The following is a 27,671-nucleotide window of genomic DNA, read 5'->3' as shown; positions in this document are numbered from 1 at the left end:
GAAGAACTCGAAAGCAACCAGCCCAGTTGTGCCAACTTTTACCAGTTCACCAGGCAGTCAGGTATTACTTCGGGGTCACCAACCACAAGGGACCACCAAGTGACTCCCAGGACAGAAGAACACGTGTGTAAAGGAGAGGGAAAATATGTTAATGGTTTTGGGGAACTTAAGAACATATGTATGTTTATACTGGGAAAATCAATGAGCATGTATGTAAAATATAGTACATAAATAGGAGCTTTTTTTGTACTCAGCATGCATGATATTTTGAAGGAGATACCCCCTTGTGCATCCAGCCAAATAAAGAATGTCTGCTTCTTAATGCTACATTAGTGTTAAGGAGGTTTTATTTTTTACCAATTTCTGGTAACACCGGTACCACACAAACCTCAGCTGCCTATTCCAAAGCCAAGAACAACGCCTTGCTTCTTCCATGAGATCATGGAGCCCTATTCATCTTTAAACCTACTCTTGGACTTTATTATTCCCTTGTATTGTCTCCCATTGCCTTTGAAAGCAGAGAAGGTGAAGGGGATCCCATGTTCTGATGTCTCTTTTCCCCGCACCACTCCTTTCATCATAAATAACTGACATGCAACTTGCTGCTCTTTTCGCATCCCGCAGGCTCCTCAGGGAATGGTTTTTGCTCATTGCTTTTTCCTTCTCCACTGCTTAGAGGGCGCTCCTGCCTGTCATTTCCATTCCTGGTGATCTTGCTGATCTCACCCTCTTCCCTTTCGTCATCAATCTTCTCTGGGGAGCATGCTGGCACCTCCTGGCTCTGGACTCGGCGGGATGGCCTGAAGATGGCCCTGCGGAAGCCCTGCTTGAAGCGGTAGGAGAGGAAGCCATAGATGATGGGATTGGCGCAGCTGTTGGCATATGGCAGCACCACCACAAGGAAGTAGACTCCAAAGAGGGATGGCTCCTCTGGCAGCGGGCAGACAACATTGATTATGTTGAGGACGTAGAAAGGAAGCCAGCAGAGGACAAAGACAGCCACCACAGTCACCACCATGCGGGTCACTCTGCGCTCTGAAAGCTTGTGCTTGGAGGACAGAGCCCTCACCCGCCTGCCAGAGGAGCGAACCTTCACAACAATCAGGAGATAGCAGAGACAAATCACCAGCAGTGGTCCAAAGAACCCCAGGGTAGCAGTGTAGACAATGAAGCCAGCTCTCCACACCGAGGCAGGCTCTGGCCACTGGATGTGGCAAGTACTCATCCCTAAAGGGACATCTGAGAAGACAACCACGGGCAGCACCACTATGGAAGACAGCACCCACACGGTTACACTCACGGCCTTGGCCACCCGTGCTGTCCTCCATTTGGAGGACTTCCCTGGGTGGACCACAGCCAGGTAGCGGTCAACGCTCATCACCGTCAGGCAGAAGATGCTGGTGAACTGGTTGATGGCATCCACGGCCATCACCAGGCGGCACATGAAAGAACCAAAGGGCCAGTAGGACAGGGCATTTTGCGCAGCCAGGAAGGGCAGGCCCAGCATGAAGAGCTCATCAGCCAGGGCCAGGTTCAAGATGTACACGTTGGTCACCGACTCGCTCACGGAGTGCCGCAGGACCACATAAATGACCAGGGAATTCCCAACCAAGCCCACCACACAGACAATGAGGTAGACCACGGGGATGAGGACACCACTGACAACTACACCAGGGCTGACAGTGGAGGAGCTGTTGGAGGTAGCGAAACCTGCCCAGCTACTGGAGGCATTCCCCTCCTCCAACACTGCCGGCGTGGGGAGGCTAAAAGCAGAAGTGTCCATAGCAGAGGCAGGGACGAGGGCAGGGGGCAGTGTCCTTGCAGGATCAGTTAGCAATCTGGAGCTGAGAGGAAGAGAAAAAAACATTGATACTGGGGATATGACAGCTGAACAAGCCACAGGTTAAATCACCACATTAACTGTGTGTTAGGTATGGGCAGGCATGGGATATCAAGGGGAGTTTGTGGAAGCTAGTAGATTCTGGAAAATCTAGGACAATATCAAATCCATCTAGTCCTGCAAGGCACAGTGGACATGGAGGGACAAACAGGGCTCAATTTAGGCCTCCCCTCTAGTGAGAGATCCTCTGGGGAAAGAACAATAGACTGGCATAAGGACAGGGAAATTTTTCATTTTCTGCTAATGGATCCAATACTGAGGACATGGTCACCAGGGGCCTGGTTCTCATTTATGAGTGACAGGTGCTTTAAAAGAGGGAAAAGCGTCCAGTAACAAAGTGCCTTTCCAACTCTGACTTTCCTATTCTCTGAGTATTTATTCTCCTCCTTGCTGAAGCTCTTTTTAGACTGGCCGGATTATCGCTAGCCTCACAGGAGAAGGAAAAGCACTTTCAATCCAAGCAGAGAGGCTTAGCTCAGCACCTGAACTGAAGGACAGCTGGCTTGTGTTATGCCAGTTTGAGAGTAAAGATAATTTTCGGTACACCAAGAGGGATCAGTCCAGATCCCTCTTGTCTCTTTTTCTCCCATTCTCCCTGCCATTCTCTCTCTCTCCTTCTGCACACTGCAACACACTGCTAATGGGAGAGGCTTTGCCTGCCCCACCTGTTTGCAACACCAAAGCAGTGTCCCAGCCTTCCTAAGCTGAGGAGCCCAAATGCTTGACACACGAGGGTTTGGCATGGAAACAGCACTCAGCTCACTCAGAGACAGCCTTGAGCAAACAAGCTCCCCATTCACCACCAGCTCGCTGCTGACACTGGTGAGGAGCTGCAGGGAGAAAAGGGACAGTTAAAGGACAGACGTGCCTTTTGTCAGGGCTCTATATGCAAAAAACAGAGCCCAGCACATACCATGGATCAGAGACACCCTGGAAAACCTAATGCAGGGGAGATTTGTGGTTCTTTCAGGATTACTCCAGCTCTGGAAAAAATTTCTGGAAGTGTGGACTGACAGGGTCATCCCCCTGAATTAGGTCCTTGGAAGGGAAAATGACTTGGTGGAAGTGCATGGGGACCTTGAGGCTCACCTTTTCACATCTTAACAAATCTCTTAGGGGTCTGTCTGAAGCTCCTCTTCTATTGAAATTAAAACTGGGGATGTCAAAGGAAAGGACTCCCAACCTTAATTACTTTCAGGAAGCCAGAAACACTCCAGAGACCTTTCTTACAGATGTGGTTTTCTGTAGTATTACAATGTTCTTCTCAAATGTCTAATATTACAGTGTTTAGGGGTTTTGGTTTTTTTGTTTGGTTGGGGTTTTTTTACTTGTTTGTTTTGTAGGTGCCATTCCATGTTATGGAAACTCTAGGGGAGACCTCAGCTTTAGATGGATTCCTTGGACATCGGACAGGCAAACCCAACAGACTCCAGAGATGTATTACATTTTATACTGAAGGAACCTCATCTGAGAGGCCCTATAAAAACACAGTTGAGCAACTACGTCTTAAAGCCATTTCTACAGGCTATTGTATAAATGTTTCCTGCTTTAGAGCATTTGAACTTTGAAGGACTGGGATTGTTGAGATGTTTTCAATTTTCAGGTGTCTTGTGCTGTGACTGTCCTGACAGAAGCCCATCTCATGGGGTCCTGCAACATTGGGTAGTCCCACACATCATGAGTGGCTGCAATGAATAAGCAGAGTAGGAAGTGGTTTGAAACTATAAGTTCAAGGATGTTTCCTCTGATATGCTTTCCAATTCTGATCTAGTGACACAAATCACTTGTTGGAGAAAAGAGGAGGACAATGGCTGCTCTAGGGGCAAAGATAGCAAAACAAACAAAAGGTGGCAGGAGCCAGAACAGTATGTTCTTTAAAAGGATGATTCTCTAAAAGATGAAGACATATATATAGGAATCCCTTTGCATGTTCCTCCTGCATGCAAAGGAATTTAAAAAAGAAAAAGGCCAAACATTTTGAGCCTTACAAATACCAACTATGGATTGAGATACTCCTGGTGGAGCTGCAAAGCATTTGGAGAAGTGTCTGGGATCCAGACCTCAAAGCCAGCTGTTCAGACTGCTGTTTAGCAAGAGTAAATCCAGCTTCAGGGAAGCTTCAGAAGCCCTATCAAAAATGCTAAGGTGTGCAACAAAAAGCATGTATTTCCTATAAACTCCTTTTCCTGCTTAGGCAGCTGCAGAGGAGAAACTTGATCTTTAAGCAGGTGTGGTCTGTTGCTGCCATTCTAACTTTGTCAAGTACCATGTACCAGCTCAGATGCCATGTCACACGTTTTGTCTAGTTTGGCAGAAAAAACACTGGGCACCAGTGCTCCATCTAGTTTGGATCCACTCTACTGGTTGCTTTGGCAGCACATGCATAGGTATGAGTTGGTGAGCAACCCTGGCCTCAGACTGATAGTGTGTTGGCATCCACTTGGATCTATTCCTAATGTGGACAGCACCTGTTGCAAGAGGCTTGGGATCCTCTGACAGGTGCTACCAGAATATGCCTGGTTCATGCAGCTGAGAGCAGGAAGAAGGCAGAGAGGTAAGAGGGGATGGGAAATGGGCACTACTTCTTTCCTTAGGAGGAAAAATATAAATGTATATATATATGTATATATTTCTGCATTGAATGAGAGGAGGAGGTGGATGCTGAAAGCTGAGCCTAGTCCTGGTAACAAACCGTGAATAGCAGCTGGGAGGGACAAAACAGCCAAATAACCTGCACCACCCTCCCTTCACCCCCTCCCCTCCTGTCCCCCCTGTTTCCCACGGCCCTGCTCCACCTCAGGACTCTCCCGTCTCACCTCGGGGTTGAGCTCTCTCGTACGGACCAGGCTGGGCTGGCAGAGTTGGAGGGCCGGGCGCGGGGGGTGGCCGGCAGGTTTTCTTCTCTGGAACTGCGGACTTAACTTCTGCATGGACTCATGCTCGCGGGAGACATCTGGGAAGAGCGGGCAGAGCCGCCGGGTACTTACATGTCGTCGGGATGTACATTTTCCTCCGCTTCCCCGGGAGAATCCGTGTCATGCTTTTCCCCTTCTCCTTTTCTTAAACGCGACGGAGCAGAGCGCTCCCGGAGGGAGCGAGCCCCGCCGGGCGCTACCGGAGGCGCGGATCCTTCTCGCCGGACTTGCCCACCGCCCCCGCCGCGCCGGGCGTGGGAAGGGGCCGGGGGCGGGCGGGGGATGCGCGGCCCCTCAGCCCCACGCGTCTCTCCCCCACGCAGCCCCCACCCTCCGCGGGGCTCGGGCAGGGAGCGGAGCGCCGGTACCGGGGGAAGGGTGCCGGTAGCCAATGGGCGCCACGCACGGAAACACCGGCAGGAGAAGGAGGGGAAGGAGGGGGTGGACGACAGGGCAGGAGAACAAAGATGAGCGGGGGGGAGATACCGGGATGGAGAATAAAAGCGGGAGAGGGAGGCGCAAGGAGATGGGCAGAGGGATGAGGGGAGCGCAGAAAAGGGGAGGATGAAGGAATGAGGAGTGTGGTGAAAGAAGCTGAGGACAGTGGAGGGGAGAGGGAGAGGAAGAAAAGAGGGATGCAGAGAGCAGCTATGTGGTGGGAAAGTGGCATGTAGTGGGGAGCGACTCGGCTCGGGTCTCCTGGGGGCACCCAGGAGATGGGGCTCCTGTTCCAAGGGTCTTGTAGGTAGGACTGGTGCTGCTCGGGGCTGCAGGGACACAGCAAAACATTCTGTCTGGCACGGTGCTCAGAAATCGAGGCGGATGTTGAGCACACAAATCATTCTCCCTTCTGTTCTGTCCTGTGAGCACCTCCAGATGGATGGAGATGAGGGCAGATGGGCAGATAGGGAACTGTCTCTTTCAACTCTTTTCCTGGCTCCACACCTGATCTCTTGTTTTTTGCACCTTCGTTGGGAAAATGTTCCAGTTTAACAGCCCCAAATTTTCCCCAAATTTAATCTCTGCTGGAAGGCATAGACCCCGAAGAAATGGATCTAAGAAAGAAATTAATCTTTGTGAGAGCAGCTGTCCCATGAAGGATATTCCATCCCATTCCCTGCACAAAGTGCTTCCCTGTCATTCTCATCCCCTTTCCTGCCCTGCAGCCAACATCAGTGACTCCTTGTGCTGTGCATCACCCAGTTCTTGACATTTGGCACTGCTACTGTGAGCATTTGAGCCCCTAGGGTAAATTCCAGCTTTAACAAAAGAAGGCAGTATCTCTTGGAGCACAGCATAGCCAGGGTCTGGCATCCAAACCTACTTGGGCAACTTTATATGCAGCCAGTGCTGCTCAAAGGTAAGCTGATGAAGGCAGTGCGCGACTTCAAAGCTTCCAGGCCCCTTTAGGCCAGAACTTGGCCTCAATGCTGTCTGAAGACACAGAAGAGAGAGGAATCCTCACTGGGAAAGGAATGGCAGAGGTTTTCTTTACCATGGCAGGGCAGGTGTCTGTAGCACCATGCAGAAACCCCCAAACTCCTTTGTTAGAAGAAACAGCCACGCAACAGCAGAGTTCTACACAGTTCTGCTAACCTTGCAGGACTTGTTAGCATAAGCACAGTCATAGCATCACAAATTCCAGGTCTCCAGATCATTTCCTCAGTGCTCTGAGTCGTGTCCCATACCCTGACTCAGCTCCAGTGGGGAGCTGTGCAAAGTGCTTAAATTGTGTTGGGAGGAGAGCTCCGCCTGTGCACCTCCACAGGTAGGCAGATACATGAATTTTGTTTCACACACATCGTGTGCATCGCTGTACATTACAGGGGATGGGGCAGACTGCAAAGGTAAAAGCCAAGGCTTGAAAACCGGACAGAAGTAATAAACCACTGGGAATATATTGTCTTGAGTCATGCTTAGGATGCTTAAAGGAGGTTAGATGCCATTTTCAAGACTTGGTGTCCCTTGCCCTTTCACAGGTCTCTGCCCATACCAGAGGCTTCATTTTTACTCTTCTGGACTTACACTGACATAATTTATATTACCTTTGGATGGTGTCTGGGCAATTCATCCAGCAGCCCATATGTAGTGCAGATATTTGTGGAACTCCCTGCCACAGGGTGCCTGCCAGGGGCTGCTCTGAACGTTATCAGTAGGTAATGTGTCACATCACTGAATGAACTGCCTCATTCAGATCGGACCATGAATTGGAACTGCAGAAATCTCCCTGACAGCAAGGAACTTGGAGAGCTTCACTGTGTCTGGTTGCACCTGGCATCACCAATGCACCTCCTCAGTGCCTTTGAAGCTCAGAAGTGTTGCTGCATCCAGGAGCAGTAATCTGGCTCAACTCCATAGTTTCTCTGTGCCCTCCTAGGACTGCAGGATTTTGCAGTGCCAATCATCACACCCTGAGCCCTCCCCTCTCCTGCAAGTAGTAGCAGTAGCAGCCACCCTGTAACACTTACTCTGAAGTCCCTGCAATGCATCAGGAAAGCAGGTGCTCACAGCTGCCAGATCCACAGTACCGCTGGGACCACTCTCTTCAGCTTAATTTTAATGTCTTGGAGGCAATTTGTCTGGACTGGTGACTCATTCCTCCCTCTTTCATTTTTTTCCCTGCCCTCCCCCTTCCCATTCTCACTCTGCTTGTGTCTGGCAGTGTGAGAGAATGCCAGAGCTTAGAAGGATTAATGCAGCAATGTTTTGGTGAAAAGATGGCCCCAGCAACCTGCGGGGGCAGTCCCCATGGAGAGGAGTCTGCCTGCAGGTGTCTCCTCCCAAAACCTGCATCCCATCCTCTGAGTGGCACAGAGGGGAGACAACTTTGCCTTTGAACGCATGGAGACTGAGAAGAGGAAAGGCAAAAGGCGTGCGGGGGGCTCAGCTGAGAACTTAGCGACTTAGCAATCATCCTAGAGCGACTGGAGCCCACCAGGCCTCCTGTGGGGCTGCCTGTCGCTGCCCAAGGAGGGGCACAGCTGGGCGCTGCCTCCAGCCCAGCCATCCCGCTGCTCACGGCTTCAGGGCTGTGTCCCCCTGAGGCGCAACACATCACAGACATGGCAAGAATGTACAGTCTGTTTATTGGGTCTTACTCACTACGCTGTAACCTCAGGGGCCCGGAAAGAAGGGAAGGGGCAGCTGGGCAGGTGAGGCAAGAGCGGGGACGTTGTGTGAACAGACAAACCAGTGCTACAGACCCACAGCAGTCTTTCAAGCTGGCAGAAGGAAAAAGCGATGACCGCCTCAAGGTGCTGAGCTCTGGGTTGCTGGAGCCATCACTCTTCTGTGTGCTGGGCAGCACCGGGCATCAGGATGAGACCGGGATCTATAGCCAAAAACATGACAGACCTCATAATACCAGCTCAACCATCTTCCTGCTTTCCCTCCCTCTGCTCTGGTGATGGTGGGTATGAAGGGACAGGGTTCAAACTAGCAGGCTCTCACTCTTCTCTCTCATCAGGCTCTGACCAGCTTTGACTCTTGTCCTGAAGCCTCTCTCCTCCCTCTGCTGCCTTGTACTGAAGTGGAGGCAGGCAGGGACAATATGAGCAGTAAAGGAGCCCTGCAGGAGAAGCTGCCACTTGCCAATGAACAACACAAGAAAACCCTTGAAGTGAGCAGGGCTTGGTAAAAGAAAGGGACACGATTAAGGAACATGATTAAGGAACAACTTTTTTTTCCATAAGCAAAGGCTATGGCCCCATAGGTCTCAGGGTAGGTCATCTCCAGGGCAGCCTGGACGTAGTTCCCTCTGTGACAGACAATTCTTCTCTGTAAGGGCACATGTGGAAAATCCTATGCTGCCCCACATCAAGAGATGGGAACAAACTTGCCCACAGTCAAGCAGAAAGGAGAGGGAAGTTGATCCTGGGGGCATCACACCACGTCCTGTCCTTTCCTCAAGCAGGACTGGTTGTCTCCCTCTCTCCCTTTGAAGGTGACCCTTTCCAACAGCCTCACCAGCAACAGAGCGGCTCCGACCATCCGGGTTCAGGAGCAGGAAAGCACCACTGGTGTCACTCCCAGGGATCCCCATCAGACTTACTTGCTCAGAGGAGGCTGCAGGCCCGTTTCTTTGTCCGGGTGGGCTGCGGGCACAAGACTGCTCGGATGGCCTCGTCAAACACCGTCTTGAGGCCTCGCTGCGTCAAAGCCGAGCACTCGAGGTATTTCACAGAGTCTGTCGGGAGGAAAGCAGGTATTGCAATGGGGAGGAAGGGAGCGGGGTAGGCAGTGGGGTACTCAGGTTTCTGCTCCTTGTGCTAGAAAGCACGGTACCTGGCTCTTGCCCAAGCTGGATAGACACATCTCAGGTGACCAAAGACATTTCACATTGTCAGGACACACTTCACTCACTCAGTCTTGACTTCAGGGCAAAGCTTGCCAGCTGCACTAGACCTGTGTTTGCCTACTGGCTACCCAGGTAGCCAGAGCAGAGCCATTGTGTGTGTCTGACCATGTCATCCTGGCTAGACACTCTCTCTGCTGAGCTCCTTCTTGAAAACTCCTTCAAGCTATGTTTCTGATCCTCTCTCCTATTTCTGTGTGCCACATCTGAGAAGAGCTGGATGGTGAAGTGAGACACCCATACCTGGGATTGCACATATAAGCCCCAGCAGACAGAAGCAGAGACAGGAAACTGCAGTTGCAACTTTTCCTGAGAGATGTTACAAGCCTCTCTTCTGCCCCTCCGGATGTGGAGGAGTGGCCTCTGCCCACAGTGCAACTGTGGCTTGCACAGAAAAAATACTGTCCCAGACAGAAGTAAGCAGAGTAAAAGGGGAGGAGAATGTGAGAGTGTGTATATGTGGAGGATGGTGGCCAGAGAGAGGCAGAACACAGTGGCCTGAGGGGCTGAGTCTTCCTCAAGAAGCAGATCTCCTTCCTGAGTCTCCTCAAGTGCACGTGTCCCATGGTCCTGGATGTGTCTCCTTGTGTCCCTCGGAAAATACCAATGTGAGATAACGCTACAAAAGCCTCATTAAAATGAGGTGAAGCCCTTTTCTTCTGCCTCTCTCTTTTCAGTAGGTCCAAGATGATTCCCAAACACATACCTATTTCCTTGGCCAGAGCAAGACCCTGAGGATACGTTATGGGGGATAGCTTCTTCTCCTTCAGCTTCTCAATGGTGTCCTTGTCATCACGGAGATCCAGCTTTGTGCCCACGAGGATGATGGGAGTGCTTGGGCAGTGGTGCCGTACCTCAGGGAACCACTAGCAATGGAGCAAAATGCCAAAGGTGTGAGAAGAGATCACATGTATGGGCATGCATATGGGAAAACAAAGAGGCACTCCTGAAAAAAATGTCAGCAAGGTAGCTAACAGTCTGTCCTTTCTCACATCCATTGTTGGGCACTATAGCCTGGGCCAGGCCAACTCCTGTTGCTGGGTCCTCAGGCAAAATCCCTGTGAGGGAGCTCAAATTTTGTTATGCAAAAGCACCAGCTGTTCTCAGCCCTCGACCCTCCCACCCAGGGAAGAACATTAACATGGTAGGGAGGACATACTCTTGTTCTCTGTTCACCAGTCTCTCCCTTCTTTCCTCACTTCCCACCTAAAAGCTGTGGGTACCTGCTTCTATACCCTATGGACCAGTCCCATGTGTGTGTGCTTTGACAGTCTTGGCTGAAAGATGCCACCAGAACATAAGTCTGTGATCTGACAGCACAATAGCCCAGCAAGATGAACAGTAGCCCATTAATAGAGTTCTTTAAATGAACCAGAAAAGGCATCTGAAGGAGGCTTCTGACTAACAGAAAAGAGATATGACCTCTTGAACCTAGATGTCCTACTGATAGTCCCCACCCATAATCACTGTTCTTGCAAGACCACCACCAACATCACCTCCCTCAGCCCCTGGTGGACCAGGATAGGGTCTCACCTTAGCACGGACGTTTTCATAAGATGCCGGGCTGACAAGGGAGAAGCAGATCAGGAAGACATCCTGTAGGCATACAACCATGGTGCAGAGTTAGGATGGGAGCACGGGATGGCATGGTGAAGCAGGAAGGAGAGGGGGAGGGAAGGTCTGTGTGGGCAGCACCCTCCCTCTGCAGCAGAGGGCTGTGCTTGGGAAAGCTCTCTATAATATAAAAGTCCAGCCTGCTGCTTCTTGCCTCCAGTGGAGAGAAGGATCTCTGCTCCCCTGTGTCATGGTAACCATAGCCACCATTATCAGAAGAACCAAATGGTCAACTCTGAGGATGGGGTTTTTGTGGTTGGCACACTCATCCTCATGGGAAATGGCCTGACAGCTTCCTGCTCATTTCTCACAGAACACCAGGGAGCTTTCAGGCCACAGTAATTTTGCCTACAGTAGAGACAGACCTAGTTTCAGCCTAAAAAGTATATACACACAGGACTCAGAGGAGGCAGTTTTAGCTCTCTAGGTAAGTGATTCTCATGGGCATGGTAGAATTCAGACTTCCTTTAAAACCAGAGCAAACCAAACAAAACCAAAACCATACCAGCTCATCAAGGTTATATCTATTTCATCCAGCTTCACCTAGCTGGAGCAGTCATGCCAGACCGAGCCTATCCATTTCCATACTTCTACAGCCATCAGAGACCAAAACCTTGGAGAAACATTCCTCTACCAATCCTTGAGATACGTCTCAGGGTGTACACAAGCATGCTGCTGAGAAATAGACCTACTTGCACTGACTGCAGGCAAAACCACCTTATACCAGGCGTCCGATTTTTAGGTGGCTGAAGCTAGCCCAAGAAAATAATTTCTAATCAATTCCTAACCTTTTTGACTGCATTGGCAACCTTCAGACTGATGTCTGATGCCACAAGGTCTTTCTGAGCTGGCCAAAAGACTGCTTGAAACAACATTCTCCGGAGAAAGTGATCCTCAAACCCTGAAATCACTCCATCAGTGTGGTGAAAAACTGGTGAACACAGTATCTGAGGCACCCATTTATTCTGCTGGAGGCACCAGCAGATCAAACACATGCCCACAAATCATATCTCTTTTAAAAGGCAGAAGTCAGGAGAGTGGGGTTCATAGAAATGTGACAAGCTCCTGCCTCAGCTCTTAAATTCCATGAACCACCTTAACTTTACAAAGGGAAGGTTTTTTCCAGGGCTGTGCAAGGCATCTGCCCCACACAAAGTCAGTGTCAGCTTGGCTCAAGAGTGTCTTTGAATGTCTTGTTTTCTTGCTCAGTTATACCAGTTACACGAATTTAGATAAAGGCTCCAAAATATCTTTAAGAAATCTTTCAACTTTCGGTTTCAAGGCAGCTGTATATCAACAGAGATATTCTCAGAAAAGGGCAGAGAGAGGCAGCAACAAGCCTGTCACTGTTCTGTGGCACATGTTGGGTTTTGCAGTGAGGGATGGAGATGCAGCTGAGGGAGGAAGGGAGGAGGGGCAGGGAGTGTGACCCACCGTCTGCGGGTAAGAGAGCGGCCTCAGCCTGTCGTAATCCTCTTGTCCAGCAGTATCCCAGAGTCCCAGATTTACAGGCTTGCTGTCAACCATCACGTTGGCAGAATAGTTATCAAATCTGAAATTCAGAGACACAGGCCATGGCTCAAACAGGACAAGAGGGAGCCCTTCCAGTAGTGTAGGTGGGGTTCACTAGGTGCACCCAGGAGCAAAGGGTGGTGATTCCTCTTCTCAGCTCACCTGCGTGACACTGGTTTCCTGTTAACCTCCAATTTATGGAATCCTCACTCATCAACTTCCTCCCCATCATTCAGCTGTTCTGGACAGGTGCCTGGCTGCAGCTACACCTTTTATACCTTGCATGCAAGTTCACAAATTGTTTTCTTTTCCCATTTTTTTCCTCCAATATCCTTCCCACAACTGTGTCTGCTCTAGAGCCAAGCCCCTGTCTTTCTTCTGTGTTCTAAAACCTAGTTTTATTCTTAGAAGTGAAGAAGAATCCATGTCTCTGTAGTTTGCTGCACTCTTCAACAGCCCTGCTGGAACTGAGAACAATGCATCACATCACCCTTTGACAACCGAGCTTGAAATATTTTAGAACAACTGTCAGGATTGCATGCTTAGGAGTAAAGTCTTGGTAGGAAAAAAAAGGATAATAAAGCAACAGAAAAGTTCCTACCCTCATCCTAGAAAATTTTATTTCCTGGTCCTTTTGGTACTTTTTTCCCAGATTAAGGGAAACCAGTGATAGGGAGGAACCACCACAAAGGTCTTATGAATGTGTTCATGGCATCTGCACGTTAGAAGGGATATGATTTAGTAGAGGGCCTGGCAGGGCTTGGCTAATTGTTGGACCTAATGATCTCAGAGGTCTTTTCCAACCAATTCTGTGACTCTGCTCCATGCAGAATCTATGACTGCTTCAATGACAGCAAGTGCTTTGGACAGGGAAGGAAGCAGGGTCCCATGTCCATCCACCTGCCTTCTCTTGGGTCTGGCCCAGTTGTTGTAACCTCGTGTCTCTTTGTTTTGGCCAGTAGGATCCCATCTGCCACTTGTAAACTTAGCAAGCAAGTAGACCTTGAGTTGGCTGGAGTCTCCCAAATATCCCATTTACACCAGGGTTTTATAAGGTTGCTTCTTGAGAAAGGTAACAGATCCAAAGTTAGAGAGACCTTCACTGGGTTTCCTCTGCTTGGCATGGAGATTATGACCCATGGAGTGCACAACAAGAGGTCACTGAGCCCTTCACATCCTGCTTTTAATGCCTCCCACCCACTCCAGGACCTGCTTATGAATTACTCACACAGTGGGGATGTATTCTCCTGGGAAGGCATTGGTGGTATAACTGATAAGGAGACAGGTTTTTCCCACAGCCCTGGAAGAGAAAGAAAACAATGGCAGGAATTCATGGCAGCGCAGGCAGTCTTGCTAGGGTGAGATGGAGATGGGGCAATCCTCCCACACCTCTAACCTAGCTCTATCTGGAGACCTCTGGAAGCAGAAAAACATTCACAGGGCCAGACAGCGCACAACAACAGGTTAGGAACCTGGCAGGAAGAAAGACAGGATGTCGCCCAGAAATGTCTGTTGCTTTTGAGCATGAAGGCTTGTTTATGGTCTAGTACAGAGATTACTCAGGTAAAACACATCCACTCTGAGATGGAGGTGGGAGACCATTTTACAGTGCATGCAGAGTGCTGTAGGCTCTCAGCCAGGACAGATGCACTGGCTTGGTGTGCCATGACAAAGCTGCCATGCCAGCTTCAGCACTCGAGTACAGGCACTCCTGCCTGCTTTTCAGCTGCTGTGGCCAAGGACTGGAAGCAAGTCTTTCCCATCTACAGCAAGCTGCAGCAACACCTGCACAGAGAGCTGTAAGGAGCCAGAAAGCTGCCTGCCCCCATGGCTGATGGAGGTTGCTGGTGGTGTTTCTGAGATAAGAAGCTGGTGCTTCCTCTCCCCTCAGCCTCCCCCACAGCCTGCTGCAGAAGGGTGGAGTGCAAGGTAGCAACACAGTCCAGACTACGTGAGAGCATTGGTGGGATAAGGAGCAGTAAGGCTATCATGTGGGGGAAGGTGTTGTGGGCAAGCTGAAGCCTGTGGTGAGGGAAAGAAGTGCAGAGAAACTGGAAGAAAATTAAGCAGCCAACACAGGTGTTGGAAAGAAAATCCTCCTCCTGCTGGGATGCTGTTTCTCGGGTTTGTGTGGCCTAGGAAAGCTTGGCCCTTTTTCAGTTACAGGACACAGGCAGGTGATAGCAACCTACCTCAACTAGCACAGCCCAGAAGTGGGGAGAGGTCTTTTCTGGGCAAAGGTTGGAATTCTGCTGCTGGAGACTCTCAGACCATCTCAGCTGCAGCTGCAAAGTCCCCTACCACAGGGCTTCAGCTCTGCCTTTTTGTGTGCCCTTGACAGGCACCCTGGTCACAAGGCACCTGCCTCTGTCGCTGGCTGCGGGGCAGCTGAGGAGGAAGCTGAGCTCTTCAGCATGTTCTGACATTTGTTTCTTCCTCCTGCCACCCCCCTTTCTTAGATCCTCCTCTCTCAGACCCTGCTCTTTCCCCAGGTGCCTTGCTTCCTTCTTATCATGGAGTTACTGAGGGAGGTGAAGCTCTACAGGAAATGCTGCAGGAGATCGATGGGCCTGCGAGTGGATCAGTCACAGATGAGGGGGAAGTTCTGAATCAGTGTGGTTGAACAGAGAGCTGTGCAAAGGGTCAGTGAAGGGGTGAAGGTTACCACACAGAGGTGAGGTTAGTGGCATCTGCAGGCTCCTGTGATTGAACCCAGGGCACATTAAGAGGTCAGTGATCTGTGATGGAGGGGTTATAGTGGGAGAACAGCAATGGGACAACACGTGAGCTGAGTGATAGGAGAAGGTCCTGTAGTTGTTGGGTTGAGCCAAGAGGGTGACATTGCTGGCATGGCCAGGCGGGAGGTGAGGGGTGAACCAAGAGCTCAGAGCAATGGAGGTTGTGTTGCAAGATGGTGAGAGGTGTACAGAGGTGCAATGTACAGAGAAGCAAAATGATGAGGCAGAAGACATTTAAGAGGAATTGAGGTCCTAGATGTTGGGAGCAGGACTGTTACTGAAAATTAAGGCTTTATAAAGGCTTTGCCTATTGGTAAAACAGGACGTGGTGGGGTTAACCATGATGTGAGGAGATGCTGCCTTGAGGGAAGGCTACACAGTTGGTGCTCTGTGTGAGGGGCAAACAGGATGGGGAATTGGGTAAGAGATAAATGCCCAGTGGAGTTGTTAATCCAGCTCCAGTTTAAAGCCTTCAGGGACCTTTCTTAGAGGTTACAGTTTTTATTTGGGGCTCTGTCTTTCCTCATCCCTTCTCCCCACCCCCTTGCCCCAGCCCCTGAGAACATGTCTGACATGTACGGGTATGTGTGCAGACATCTTTCCCAGGCGAGGTCTAAAGGAGGAAGTGATTGTGGGGAGCAGCACTGCTGTAAATGTCTCTTTATCTACTACCTTACAGCTGCCCCAGATAAGTCTGGCCAGCTTCTAGGTGGAAAGAAATTAAGCTATTCCATTTCAAGCACAGACTCTCCTCCTTCTCTCCCTTGCATTTACTCATCCCACAGGGCAGGAAGGCGCTCTGCCCACTGTATCCTTCCTGCCCCAGGCAGCGATGACTGCTTAACTCATTGAAGTCTTGGGTCAGGCCATTTCCAGGCATCAGGGGACATGGGCAGAGAAGCCACCATGTTGTGAAGGCAAGGTTTTGTTAGCTCCCACTCCCAAAGTGGCCTATACTTTTGCCTATCTCAGTATCAAGAGCTCCACAGAGGGCCCTTGCCAGCACACCCCAGTACGGAGCTAACCTGCTGAGAAAAGCTGAACATGGAGACCCTGATAGACATCTTGCCAGGACCAGAGTGCCATGCCCTCTCCCAGTCATTCCCAGTGAGCTTTCAAGGAGCCATTCACCTGCAGGAGAGCAGTTGCACCTGATGGGCTTGAAATCAAACTCCTGCCTACAAGTTGAATCTGGCAGGGACACCATCACCTCCTGAGTGTGGGACGGATCTCCTCTACTTCCCATGAATGCAGATGGAAATGCAGATGTATGATCAGCACTTCCGTGCAGATGCCCTGCGAAATGCCCTCTTCCACGCTCTCCCAGAGGAATGTCCCTTGCCCCGGGGCGGGAGGAGCGAGCATGTCTGCAGTGGTAGCAAGCCCGCAGGAGGTCAGAAGCAAAGCGGGGCCAGTCTCAGCAAGCACCCACCATTCTCCGTGCCCTGGTCAGAGCCTGTCCCGCCCGCGCCCCCAGCACCCCGCACGGTACGTACCCGTCTCCCACCACCACACACTTGATGGCTTGCATGGCTCTGGATCCGTGGCGGAGGACGGTGCCCGAGGCAAAGGGAAGTCAGGCCAAGGCAAACAGCAGGGAGGGATGGGCAAATGTGGGTCTCAGGACAGCAGGTTGCAAGGAGGGAGGAAGTGGAAGAGGGAACTTCTCTCGATCACCCTGCGCTCCCTCCGCCCTCCGCCGCAGCGGAGCGCAGTGGCAGGGGCCGCTGCTGAAGGCGGGGCGGGCGTGACTGCTCGGCCGGGGTGACGACTGCTGTCACATCTCTCGTTCTCCCTGCCTGTCTCACCCACCCCCTTCCCACCTCATCCCAATGGACAGCGGGGGGCACCAAACCGCTTTCCCGGGGAGCTGAACAAGGGTTAGAAGGGGTGAGAATGTGGAAGGGTGGATTTTCTCCTCCCTCCTTTATCATCCAAGCTTTGGAGGAGGTGTTAGCCAGGGAAGGGACTCTGAAGTGGGAGTACCAGGGTGAAGAGGGGTCATGAAGGTTTTTCAGGTCTTCACAGCACCCCTAGGTGTCAAGGGTGAAACATCACAAGGAACAATACTGTGAAAGCTGGACAAGGAAGTCATGCAGCCTCTAGAAAACAGCTGCGACCCAATGGCTGCCCTGTTCCTCTACTGTGGGTAAAAGGTATTGCTGCACTTACTTACCTGCCCAGACTACTAGTACATCCTTCTCTTCTTCAAGCTGGACAACCCCAAATCTCTCAGGGAGTCCTCACCATCCTCAGAAAAGATTTTTAGAGCTAAGCATCGAGAAGAGAAAGCAATCACCCTAAGAAAGAAGAGGGAAGAGCAGAATGATCTCGGGAAGCTCTACTCCTTTCTTTATTGAAATGAGGGTTTGCCTCCTCTTCCTTCCTTCTCCTCCCATGCAACATTAAGCCTCAGAAAGAGTATATGTGCGCACATCTGGGTGCTCCAGCCTGACCCCATGAGTGGATGGGCAGGAGATGGGTTTTATAGAAGAGGGGATATGGTGGCACAGAATTAATTAAGAATTTCCAGGCTTTGCCTGGAGACCAATTAGAGCAAGAACAGTGGATTTGAAGCTGGGATGTTCCTTAAGGAAGGAACTCTGAGTAAAGTGTTTCTCCAAAGGCTGATGACCTTTGTGCTGCTGCAGCCACAGGAGGCTGTTGTGACTGACCTGCTCTGGAGGAGAGTGCTCCCAGCTGTCACTCAGTGCTGGCTACAGCCCAGAAACCTTCAACTATGGAATGTTAACAAGTCTTGTCGCTATTTCAGAAGTACAAAATGAGCAGCTGTACGAGGTGTTCCCTCTGTGGGTGGTAGGGAAACGGGAGGAAGGAAACCCTCTGACACCTCTGCAAGTGAGAGAAGGAATGGCACACAGGAATCCAGGTCAGAGAAGGACATAAGAGAGAGGGACAAAGGCTTTTACAGAGGGGAGCTGGAAAGGACAGGCAGGCACAGAATATATGAACTCAATTGGAAGTCAGGTGTATCAGGCTCTAGAGGATGCTACTGGTGGAAAGGCAAAAACCATTCTAGGACCTGGTGGCAGGGATAAGCAAGGACCACTGACCTGCTGAACGCCTGAACACCAGTGTTTGCTTTTGTCCTGGTAGTCTGGCATATAGGCTTGTGGGACTGGCAGTGTGAAAGGGACCAGAGAAGATGACCAGTTTATTTGGTCGGGGAAGAGGCACTGTTGTGGAGAACCCACATACAGATGGGCCCAATGTCAAAGACACTGTAAATCTGCATGTCCAGCAATGAGCTATGAAGTCCTGTCAAGAGCCCATTTCTGGGCAAATTACTTTTGCAAGGTAATTCCCTGCAACTGCAATGGACAGTCAGTTCTTGTCCAGTCAGAAGTCTGTGCTGTGAATCTATAAACATCCTTCCTTCACCAGCATCTCTGTAGAGGGACAACAGGGATCTACATAAAAGCTTTCAGGATGTTTTTTCCATCACATTTAAATGGGATTATTTAATAATGGGATATTACACTCAAATAACATATACAGTAATCACTCTAAGACAATCTGGCATCTGCTGCATTAATACCTTTCATGTGTGCATGCTGCAGGAAAAGGAAGGAACCTGCGGGAAACAGGCTCATAAACCCGGACTGAGCATATAAAGATGTGTTGCTGCTGCTCTGATGTCCTCTCACACCACCAAGAGGTGCTCTTGACTTGAGTTTCCTTCTGCATGTGCAGCAGGGCAAACATCTGTGGTTTCTTGTTCCCTTTGCTGAGTTTGAGGGGGATGCTAAAGGGAATTAATTCCTCAGTGAGACACTTTTGTTGTGGGAGGTTTTCAGGGTCCTGAGCTGGGTCACCTCAGAGCAACCCGGATGTGCTGGGTTTGCATGGCACTCATGTGAGACTGCAGAGCAGGGATGAAATGCATGATACCGCTTTTCCCCAACAAGGATCCAAAGCAGTGAGGACCACCTATTTCTCCCTCTCTTTCAGTGGTGTTTTGCCCCCTCAGAGATGATGGAATAAAAGTAAGGGGGCTCTTTCAGAAATGGTGCTTGCACATCACAGCCCTGTACAGGAGGGCAGGAGCTGAGCAGGAGGCTTGTCCTTGAGCACAGACAGAATAGCAGGGAGAATCCTTCATGGAGGCAGCACAGTGCCCATTTCTTTGCACACACAGGACATGGTCACAGCATGTCTTCTCATGCCCCGGGATTTTTTTCATGTGACCTGTCTCTCAGGCAGTCCTGAGCGGCCATGAGAACTTTTCTGTGCATTGGGTGCTCATCAGGGTAAATATTAATTTGCTTCAGCCTGACTGGACTGCAAACTGTCCCACTTCCTATATTCCCCTTTTGTACCTTCCCACTTCCCCTTTTGACACAGCTTCATCTCATCTGTCTCCTGCTTTTAGTTCTTGCTTTTCTGCTTCTCTTTTCCAAAATTCCTACTCCTCCCTGTTGCTGCTTCCCCTCCCCCTGTCACTGCTGCGGTTTCTCAGACTGCCACAGTTGCTTGAAAAGCCTGTCTTGACTTAAGAGCTCAGATCAGAACTGAAATGGGCAATGATGTTCTGCAGTCCCTCTTAGAGAGGCTGTGGAGTTGTTTCATACAGGGTCTGTTTTCTGATGGGGCTCTCTTCCACAGCCTAAATGTGTTCTATCAAACAAAAGCTTAGAAAAAGAATGAAGTTTCCAATCCAGCCTCACTGAAGACACTGAAGCTATTTATGCCTTTATCATAAGCAACTCAACTTCCAAAAGTGCTTACTTAGTTTTGCACCTGTCTTACTCATGGGCTGTTCTGGAGACCAGCCCTACTGCAATCAGGGCAGGTGGTCCATTCCTGACCTCATGTTGCTATTGGACACAAAATGAGTACACAGAAGCTTGGTAAGTTCAAAAGAGAAAAAGACACCGTTTTACTCAAACATCTGGTATTTATAGAATTCTGAAGGTGACCATGGATTGGAGGATGGAATTACCACCTCTCCAACCACACTGGTCCAAAGATCAATCAATCATTTCTCCCCACCCACAGAGAAATATGTAAACTATTCTATTTATACATGAAATTGTGTGGGAACTCTCAAATATGTAAACATTATCAGAAGGCTAAAGAAGTTTTATGAGAACTTTAAAACTTTCAAAAGAACTATAAAATAAAATTTAACATTTTAAAAATCAGGGCAACAACCTTGTGTCATGGAGGCTTCTCTGTCTTCTGAGTGTGACTGCTCTCAGCCTTTCCACTTTGGGCCAAAACAGCAGTTCTGCTGCCATCTTCCTACCTGGAGCACTGAAAGGGGTTCACCTCCTCCTCATCTTCATCTTTTCCCTTATGGATCTGAGTAAGCAAAAGAGCATGGCACAAACCTTTAGGCTTCATGTTCTTTGTGATGGTTGTTTCATACTTGTACTTCCTTCAGTCGAGAAATTGTTCACAGACGCTAAGCCTTACTGGGGTTTTGTGGCTTGGCCTTATCTGGTTCTCTGTACTTCTGCAGGTCCCCAGTGATGCTGATATGGGTTTCCATTTGCAGAGACATTTTACTATCAGCCAGTGACAACCCCCATCTTGCTGATACAAGTGTGCCACTTTAATGGCAATAAATACAGATCAATATCTGACTGTGCATTCTTTCCCACAAGGTGCTTAGACAGTTGAACAACATTTTTCACCTGCCTGTTGTAGAAGGAAGGTCACAGGGACTAAAGATTATATGTGTAAATTCAAACTTGAGTGTCAGCTGCATGACTTGATTCTCTTCCCTGCTAGCACTCTCTGTATGTTGTCAGATGTTAGATATACTGTGTTTCATAAATACAGATCTAATACATATCTTTACTCATAAGAGATGATGTCTTCTAGGAAGGCTGCACCAGGGAAGTGAAAAGAGCTGTTTAGAGTACTAAGAAAATCTATAGCTACTCTGTTTTACAGGACTAATATTTCCTGAACTACCAAAGTAAAATCTTGTGCTTCCCTTCCACCATTTTATTTTTTTATTTCAAAGGCATAAAGCTTCAATCTTGCTGCACTTTCAAGTCTAACAAAAAAAAAAAAAAAAAAAAAAAGAAATTAGGAATTCCTCTGGCTCTTCATTCAAGTTTATAAGACTCTAAGTGACCCTTCTGTAATCTTTATAAGAGGGTTTCTTCTTGCCTATGGCCTTTTATAATCACCATCTTTCTACCTTTAAAATAGACTCCAGTCCCTAAGCCCAAACTGAATGGCAGCCTAAGCCTCCTGAAGGGGCTATTGAATTTGAACAGACCTGTACATTATCGCTCTGTGGAGACTTGTGGGAATACAGTTGACATGTTCAGCACAGAGAGATACATGGCACTTTGTCCCTGCCTTTATCCCCTTGAAAGAAGTAGGAAATATTTATATGTCCTTTTTATTTACACAATTATTTTAAGCCTGTACGAAGCAGCAGAAAAGTGCATGCACATTATTGGTTTGATATTTTCCATCATGACCATCAAACAACAGATATTTTCAGATCAAATTTAAGTTTTTGTGTGCAGTCAGGGAGCATCTGGGGAAAAAAACTGGTCCATTGCACAGGAGGCACAGGGAGTAATGCCTGGAGTACTGGTCTGCCCATGCTTGATGGGGTGAGAACAGCGGACCATCCTGGATACCCCCTTTGCACACACTGGCCTTGTTGACAACACCTGTGGGAGAATCCACATGCTCTGAGCCACTGGCTATGGGCAACTCTGACCACACCGTACAGCATTTAAACCTCATTTTCCCTAGGATACATTTGATCCTATATCCCAAGGGCATAATTAATTTCCTTTCCTTTCCTTTCCTTTCCTTTCCTTTCCTTTCCTTTCCTTTCCTTTCCTTTCCTTTCCTTTCCTTTCCTTTCCTTTCCTTTCCTTTCCTTTCCTTTCCTTTCCTTTCCTTTCCTTTCCTTTCCTTTCCTTTCCTTTCCTTTCCTTTCCTTTCCTTTCCTTTCCTTTCCTTTCCTTTCCTTTCCTTTCCTTTCCTTTCCTTTCCTTTCCTTTCCTTCTTTCCATGTTGTCCCCCTAGCTTTTTTACTTGAAATAACAAAAGTTCTGTTTTGTACTCCATTCATGGCCTTTTCATGCCAGGACCACAGAACATGGAATATGTGACACCCTAAGGGCATTTTCCAACACATTCCTGGCTGGGGTAGTGTTGGTATCCATTTGAGCTGACTACAGCTCTGTACTGCCTGTCTGGGATGCTCAAGTAGACAGACTTCTCAACTGGTTCTAAGTTTCCTCAAGAGAGGAACAGATTGTATTGCTCCATGTAAGCCTAGAACTGAAGTAGTTTGTCCACCATGAGAATTAGTGGAGGACTTGGGACCACAACAGAGAGGCATACTTTCCCTGAACTTTGGAAAGAATGGGAGATACTCTAGGGTTAGTTTATTTACATGATCTTGTCGTGTAGCCTCATGAGAAAACATCTCACAGGTGCTTTGTTTTCACATGACATAGACTCATGCGGTTTTTTATCAGTGCATTCCCCACTCAGACTCCTCTGGCTGAAATTACTGAAAGCATTTAAGGTCCATCAAATGTTACAAGCAAGGCTACCAGACCCAGAGGAATGCAAGTAGTGGAGGTGATCATTGAACTGAAATAGGAGCAAGGTCTCCAAACAGGGCATTCAGGCATTCCAACAGACAGGCGGGAAAAGCTTTGAGAATGAAATATCAAGGAGCTAAAAGATGAAGGAAGTATGGAGGAGAGACACAGGGCCAGGTTTTGTACTCTGCTGGAGTGGCTGAAAGAACTTCTGCAGTGTATACAGACATGCATTTTGGTGTTTGCAGGTCTTTGTGGTTTGATCTGCTCACACAGATGTGTAAGAGCAGCCCTGAGCAAGCTGCTTGTATATGTCTCCTACCTTTGTGGCAGACAAGATCATGTAGGCACACAGTTTGTGGTGATTGGGAGTGGGGCTGTGACCAAACCTCATCCCTAATGGGCTCCAGCTGTGAAAAGCAGGTGAGCAGCATTGAAAGCAATGAGCCTCGGGGTGCCCAGGTGCACTGACCATCACCAAAGGGAACAGAGGGCACACAGTGCAATGCATGAACATGAGGGGTATAAAAGGTTGGGCTAAAGAGTAAGAAGAGTGGATGCTTGCAGCTTTCTGAAGTGAGCTGATGTTGTTCTGTGTGGGTTGATGCTTTCTGGCATTGTATGGTGCTACTCTGTGTATCACAGCCATCTCAACTGTGACATATTCTGTGACAAGATCACATCTCTCTAGTGAGTACTTTAGGTTGACATGTCTTGATGTCAGCTGCAGTACTGCTGAAACTACTTTTCTGTAGAAAAGAGTGATGGAAGGAAGGACTGGAGGTTATACACCAAAACCAGCTCCAGTGAAGAAACTGGGGATTCTGGCCTAGCTTGTGGAGCAGTGAATTCTCCTCTTATGTAGCCCAGAATCTCAAGACAGAAATTTAGTTTGCGCAGGATAGGATATTGACAATTTGTGACCCAAGTGCAGGCCTCTGATAGCTTTTAGGTGTGGGCATTTTGTGAAGATGTGGGTGTAACAGCTGGAAATGAGTTTGCATTCATGCAGCTCACTCCTTTCCTCTTTTTTCACTCCCAAATTTCGAACTGCTTCCTAGTAAATATTTAAACGGGGTATAGAAAGTGAGTCCTAAATGCATACCACCAAGTCTTCCTAAGGATCACAGGTTGTGACCCTGCCTACAGCTGCCTGTGTAAATTAATTCTGGATTTCTGCCACTGCTTGACATGTATAAGCTGGGGATATCTCCCACTCTTCACTGAGCTTCATCCAAAAACAGCACTGAACTTTCTGCATAACCACAGCTTAAAGCAAGTACAAAACACTGGGAGGAAGGGAGGGCAATCTGTGTCTTTCTTTCTGAGGCTACACATGAATGGCCCTAGAGCAAGGGACTGAATCAGGGAATAATTTGGAAAATTTTGGTCTATTTCCCTAAAGTCAATTTCATCTCAGTATGATCTGTTGTAATCATTCATTTCATTTTTTCTGGATTTTTAATTTTAATTTTTGATTTACAAGATCTCCTTTTGGGAGTGTTTGTTCCACTCTGTTCATTCCATTTCCTGAAAGGAAATTCTTCCTTTCAGGGAATTAAATATTGAAATCAGAGGACAAAGTTGACAGATCATCCCATAGGCTTTTCTTGTTTTCACATCTTATCATGGGTATTTTTTTTTTCTTTTTAAATTTCAATTTTTTTATTTACATTCTGTGTCTTTGTTTACCTTTCTTTCCTGCTTTTAGGGATTTCAAAGGGAATAATTTTGGCAGGTTTTGCTCTATTTCCCTACACTCAATTTCATCTCAGTACCATTAGTAATAGTCACTTCATTTCAAATTTTCTGGATTTTTCAATTTCATTTGGGCAATTTTTCTGTTTTTTTAAATTTCATTTTTCATTGACAATATCTTCTTTTTGGGAGTGTTTGTTCAAGTCTGTCCTCCAATTTCAAGATTTCAATTTCAGTGAGGATCAATTGGGCAATCTTCGATCTGTATTCCTGCACTTCAGGACATCCCATTGGCTCTTCTTGTTTTCACATCCGATCAGGGTTTGTTTGGTTTTTTTTTTAATTTTACTTTTTCTATTTCTTTTCTCTTTGTTTACCTTTCTTTCCTCAATTTAGGGATTTCATATGAAAAAATTTTGGTCTATTTCCTTACACCCAATTTCATCTCAGTACATTGGTTGTAGTCACTTCATTTTAAATTTACTGGATTTTTCAATTTCATTTTTGATTGACAGTATCTCCTTTCTGGAGTGTTTTTTCAACTATGTCCTCTGATTTCAAGATTTCATTCCCTTTCCCAAAAGGAAGAATTTCCTTTCAGGGAAGGGCATGAAATCTTGCAATTTAAATGAGGATCAATTGAGCAAGCTTTGGTCCATGTTCCTGCACTTCAGGACATCCCACTGGCTCTTCTTTTTGTTGTTGTTTGTTTATATTTCAATTTTTTTTTTTTTCTCTTCTGTCTCTTTTTTTTAACCTTTCTTTCTCATTTTAGGGATTTCAAAGGGAATAATTTTGGCACGTTTTGGTCTATTTCCCTACACTCAATTTAATTTCAGTACCATTGGTTGTAGTTATTCCATCATTTTTGATTGACAGTATCTCCTTTCTGGAGTATTTGTTCAGCTCTGTCCTCTCATTTTAAGATTTCATTCCTGTTCCTGAATGGCTGCTAATTCCAGGTCTCTCACCATCAGAAATATTGCTAAATCTGAGAGAGGACTGCATTTCACCTTGGTTCACTATATCCTTACTTACAAGGTTTCACTTGTAAGGTGAAAAAAGGTTGAAAAACACTTTGTTATGGGGGGAAAAAGGAGCAAGACTTTAAGTTACACTGAGCATTGAGCGAAGCAGAAGAGTCTGACTTTATCCTGCCCTTCATCCACCCTTCTCCAGTTCTGGAGCCTTCATTCCCATCCCTGCCCCCACCCCACTCTGCTGCTGAATTTACACAGGAAGAATCTTCCTTTAAAATGAAACCACTTCCCCAATCAGATGGGTTTTCTGAATCAAGAACTTCCTTTTTCCCTCTCTCTCCTCTGAGTATCTCAGGCAAAAGCCTCTCACCACTCATTTTAGTCTCCTCAAACAAAGATTCCCAAAAAGCTTCTGGGATAGAGATGCATTTGTGCATTTGCATTTAAAAGTAGGCAATCAGCCTCAGTTGGCTCATGGAAACATGTACAAAGTTTTCACTTCTACAGGCTTGTGACATGGGGGGAGGATGAGGAGAGGAAGGAGGAGTCACAGGGAAACCCGCCCCCCCAAAGCTGCTGCGGTCTGGTTCACTGGCTCCAAGTTGTTTCAGTTCTGTGAAGCATCTGAATGAACCAAATACAACGAGGAACGCCAGATGTGTTGAACATATATCGTGCTCCTCAGAATGGACCTTTGTCCTGCTGGTAAGCCTCAACCATTGTGTGTCTTTTTTGGGGTGAGGGCTCTGCACTCAATTTGATGGAGAAGAGCACACTGTGAAATCCCAGCATCTGGAGTGGATGCTGTGGCTGGAGGAATGACATGCTGGAAGATCCCTGGTGGCACAGTTAATTGCTTGTCAGTTTTCAGCACTAGGCATGGGTTTCTTTTTACTTGGTCTCCTTTCCACTGGGAGAAATTTCCCCACTGGTTTGAATGGCCTTTGTGCTGAGAGTGTTACTGCTCTGATTCCTTGGGCCAGTGATGCTGGGCCGAGGTGGGAACTGACTCCTCGGTGTCAATGGTGTATGTGACACCTGGGTGAGCATTGTAGGCTTTGGCTGCTCTCATTCAATGCTGGCAAGCTCCTCCGTGGTGTTTCCCTACAGATCCCAGGAGCTGGCTTACCTTTGCAGAGCCTCTCATGCAGTTGGGTATCCCAGTGTAACACTTGTGTGAGGCTTTTGGTGCTGAGGCCTCTCTTGCTTATGGCCATGTTAGAGGTAAACAACTCTATTAGGGTTCTAGAAGCTCCAAGTGGTCTAAAGGTGGGCCTGTCTGCCTCAGTGGGCAGATGTGGGTGAGGGGAAATAAACTACATCTGAGGAACTGAGAGAGATCTTAGGTTTTATTTCCTGCTTTGGCAGGTGGTGGATAAAGTGGTTGGGATTCAGCAAGGAAAAGCATGCCACCAGACCGAACATTTCCAGCTTCTGGCTGAGGAAGCTCTGAGTGTGTCAGAGGGAGAGCTGAGTGGGAACAGGCAGAACAAAGGAAGAAAAGGATCACCTTGCAATGTCTTTTCTCCTTCTGACTCTGTCCCCTCCGGCTATATAGGATATGGAGCACAGAGTGAAAGCAGAAAGCCGTGCCCAGTTTCACCAGCTATTCTGCACTTTTTAGCTCTGAGGTGTAGCCAAGGAAAGGGCATGCTCAAACCACATACCAGCCTTGCTTGCCAGGGAAATTGATGGTACCTGTAGGAGCTGAATTCTTGCCAGCATCTGACTGATATTGAATGTTGGTGAAAATGGGTCTCTTCTGATCACCCAGCCCTCACTACCTGAAAGCAACTGTGGACAAACTGGGCAGAAGGAGGGATAACTCATATTTTGCTATTTATTTTGTGGTGTGCCTTTGACAGAAACTAGGGGACTCCTAACTGAAGGTCTAACACAGTCATTCACTCAGGTTATGTGTTACTGCATTAATTATGTCTTGAAAGTTACACATTCAAGCAAGCGTACTTTCAAGAAGGTATGCACACTGCAATAGCACAATGAGATCCTTTTCAGGCATCACGGGGGTTTGCTCAGTTCTGGGTAGAGGCAGAGCCTGGAGGCAGGCAATGCCTGGAGAGATGTGCTGGCTCTGACTGATGTTTTTGCTCAGTCCCATTCTTTCTCTCCACAGCTGGGTGAGAAAGTGGGTTTGTTTGATGCTGAACTCCTTTGGAAGCCAAGGCTGCCACCAGAAACAGTTTTCCAGTGAGCCTTACAGTACTGAATGCATTTGGAATTGCTCAGCTGTGGCATGATTGTCCTGGAAGGTCAGAGGTGCATGTGCATCTTTCTCTGGGGCCACTCCTGCCTGGAGAGTGATGGTCCTGTTAGGTGCACCTCTGTTTGCAAATAAGGCTTGATGCCTTGGGGAGGCTGCTCTCCCTGCAGTGTGTGTCCTTCAGAA

At 48.1% G+C, this 27,671-nt stretch overlaps 3 protein-coding genes across 5 annotated transcripts in view; 1 reads left to right on the top strand and 2 right to left on the bottom strand.

Moving 5' to 3' along the window:
- Positions 1–329: 329 nt before the first annotated feature.
- Positions 330–6,056, bottom strand: SSTR3 (somatostatin receptor 3). 2 transcript variants are annotated; one of them, XM_012569184.5, is made up of 2 exons: positions 4,717–6,056; positions 330–1,844 (listed from the first exon to the last, which is right to left on the bottom strand). In XM_012569184.5, the coding sequence occupies exon 2, from the start codon at positions 1,781–1,783 to the stop codon at positions 578–580; it is 1,206 nt and encodes a 401-aa protein (XP_012424638.3). In that variant the 5' UTR covers positions 1,784–1,844; positions 4,717–6,056; the 3' UTR covers positions 330–577. The 2 variants fall into 2 exon arrangements, with proteins under 2 accessions (XP_012424638.3, XP_012424639.3); XM_012569185.5 differs by having other exon boundaries at positions 4,888–5,574.
- CYTH4 (cytohesin 4) overlaps positions 4,052–27,671 on the top strand; it is a 38,838-nt gene continuing 15,218 nt past the window's right edge. Inside the window, exon 1 of one of the 2 annotated variants that reach the window (XM_030263040.4) lies at positions 4,052–4,454. In XM_030263040.4, coding sequence (XP_030118900.4) covers positions 4,424–4,454 — 31 coding nt within the window. In that variant the 5' untranslated portion in view covers positions 4,052–4,423. Of the gene's footprint in view, positions 4,455–25,349; positions 25,970–27,671 lie in introns of those variants that run through there. The other variant, XM_002199086.7, reaches the window with a different exon arrangement.
- On the bottom strand, positions 7,883–16,746 carry RAC2 (Rac family small GTPase 2). The gene is made up of 7 exons (XM_002199054.7): positions 16,530–16,746; positions 13,524–13,595; positions 12,218–12,335; positions 10,703–10,765; positions 9,876–10,035; positions 8,867–9,001; positions 7,883–8,146 (listed from the first exon to the last, which is right to left on the bottom strand). Exons 1-6 carry the CDS (start codon positions 16,562–16,564, stop codon positions 8,871–8,873), a joined length of 579 nt encoding a protein of 192 aa, XP_002199090.1. The 5' UTR covers positions 16,565–16,746; the 3' UTR covers positions 7,883–8,146; positions 8,867–8,870.

This window comes from Taeniopygia guttata, chromosome 1A, assembly GCF_048771995.1.
Source record: "Taeniopygia guttata chromosome 1A, bTaeGut7.mat, whole genome shotgun sequence".
In the NCBI taxonomy this organism is placed as follows: Eukaryota; Metazoa; Chordata; class Aves; order Passeriformes; family Estrildidae; genus Taeniopygia; species Taeniopygia guttata.
The sequence above is the reverse complement of the archived record's forward strand: the minus strand, read 5'-3'. Positions and strand labels throughout refer to the sequence as shown.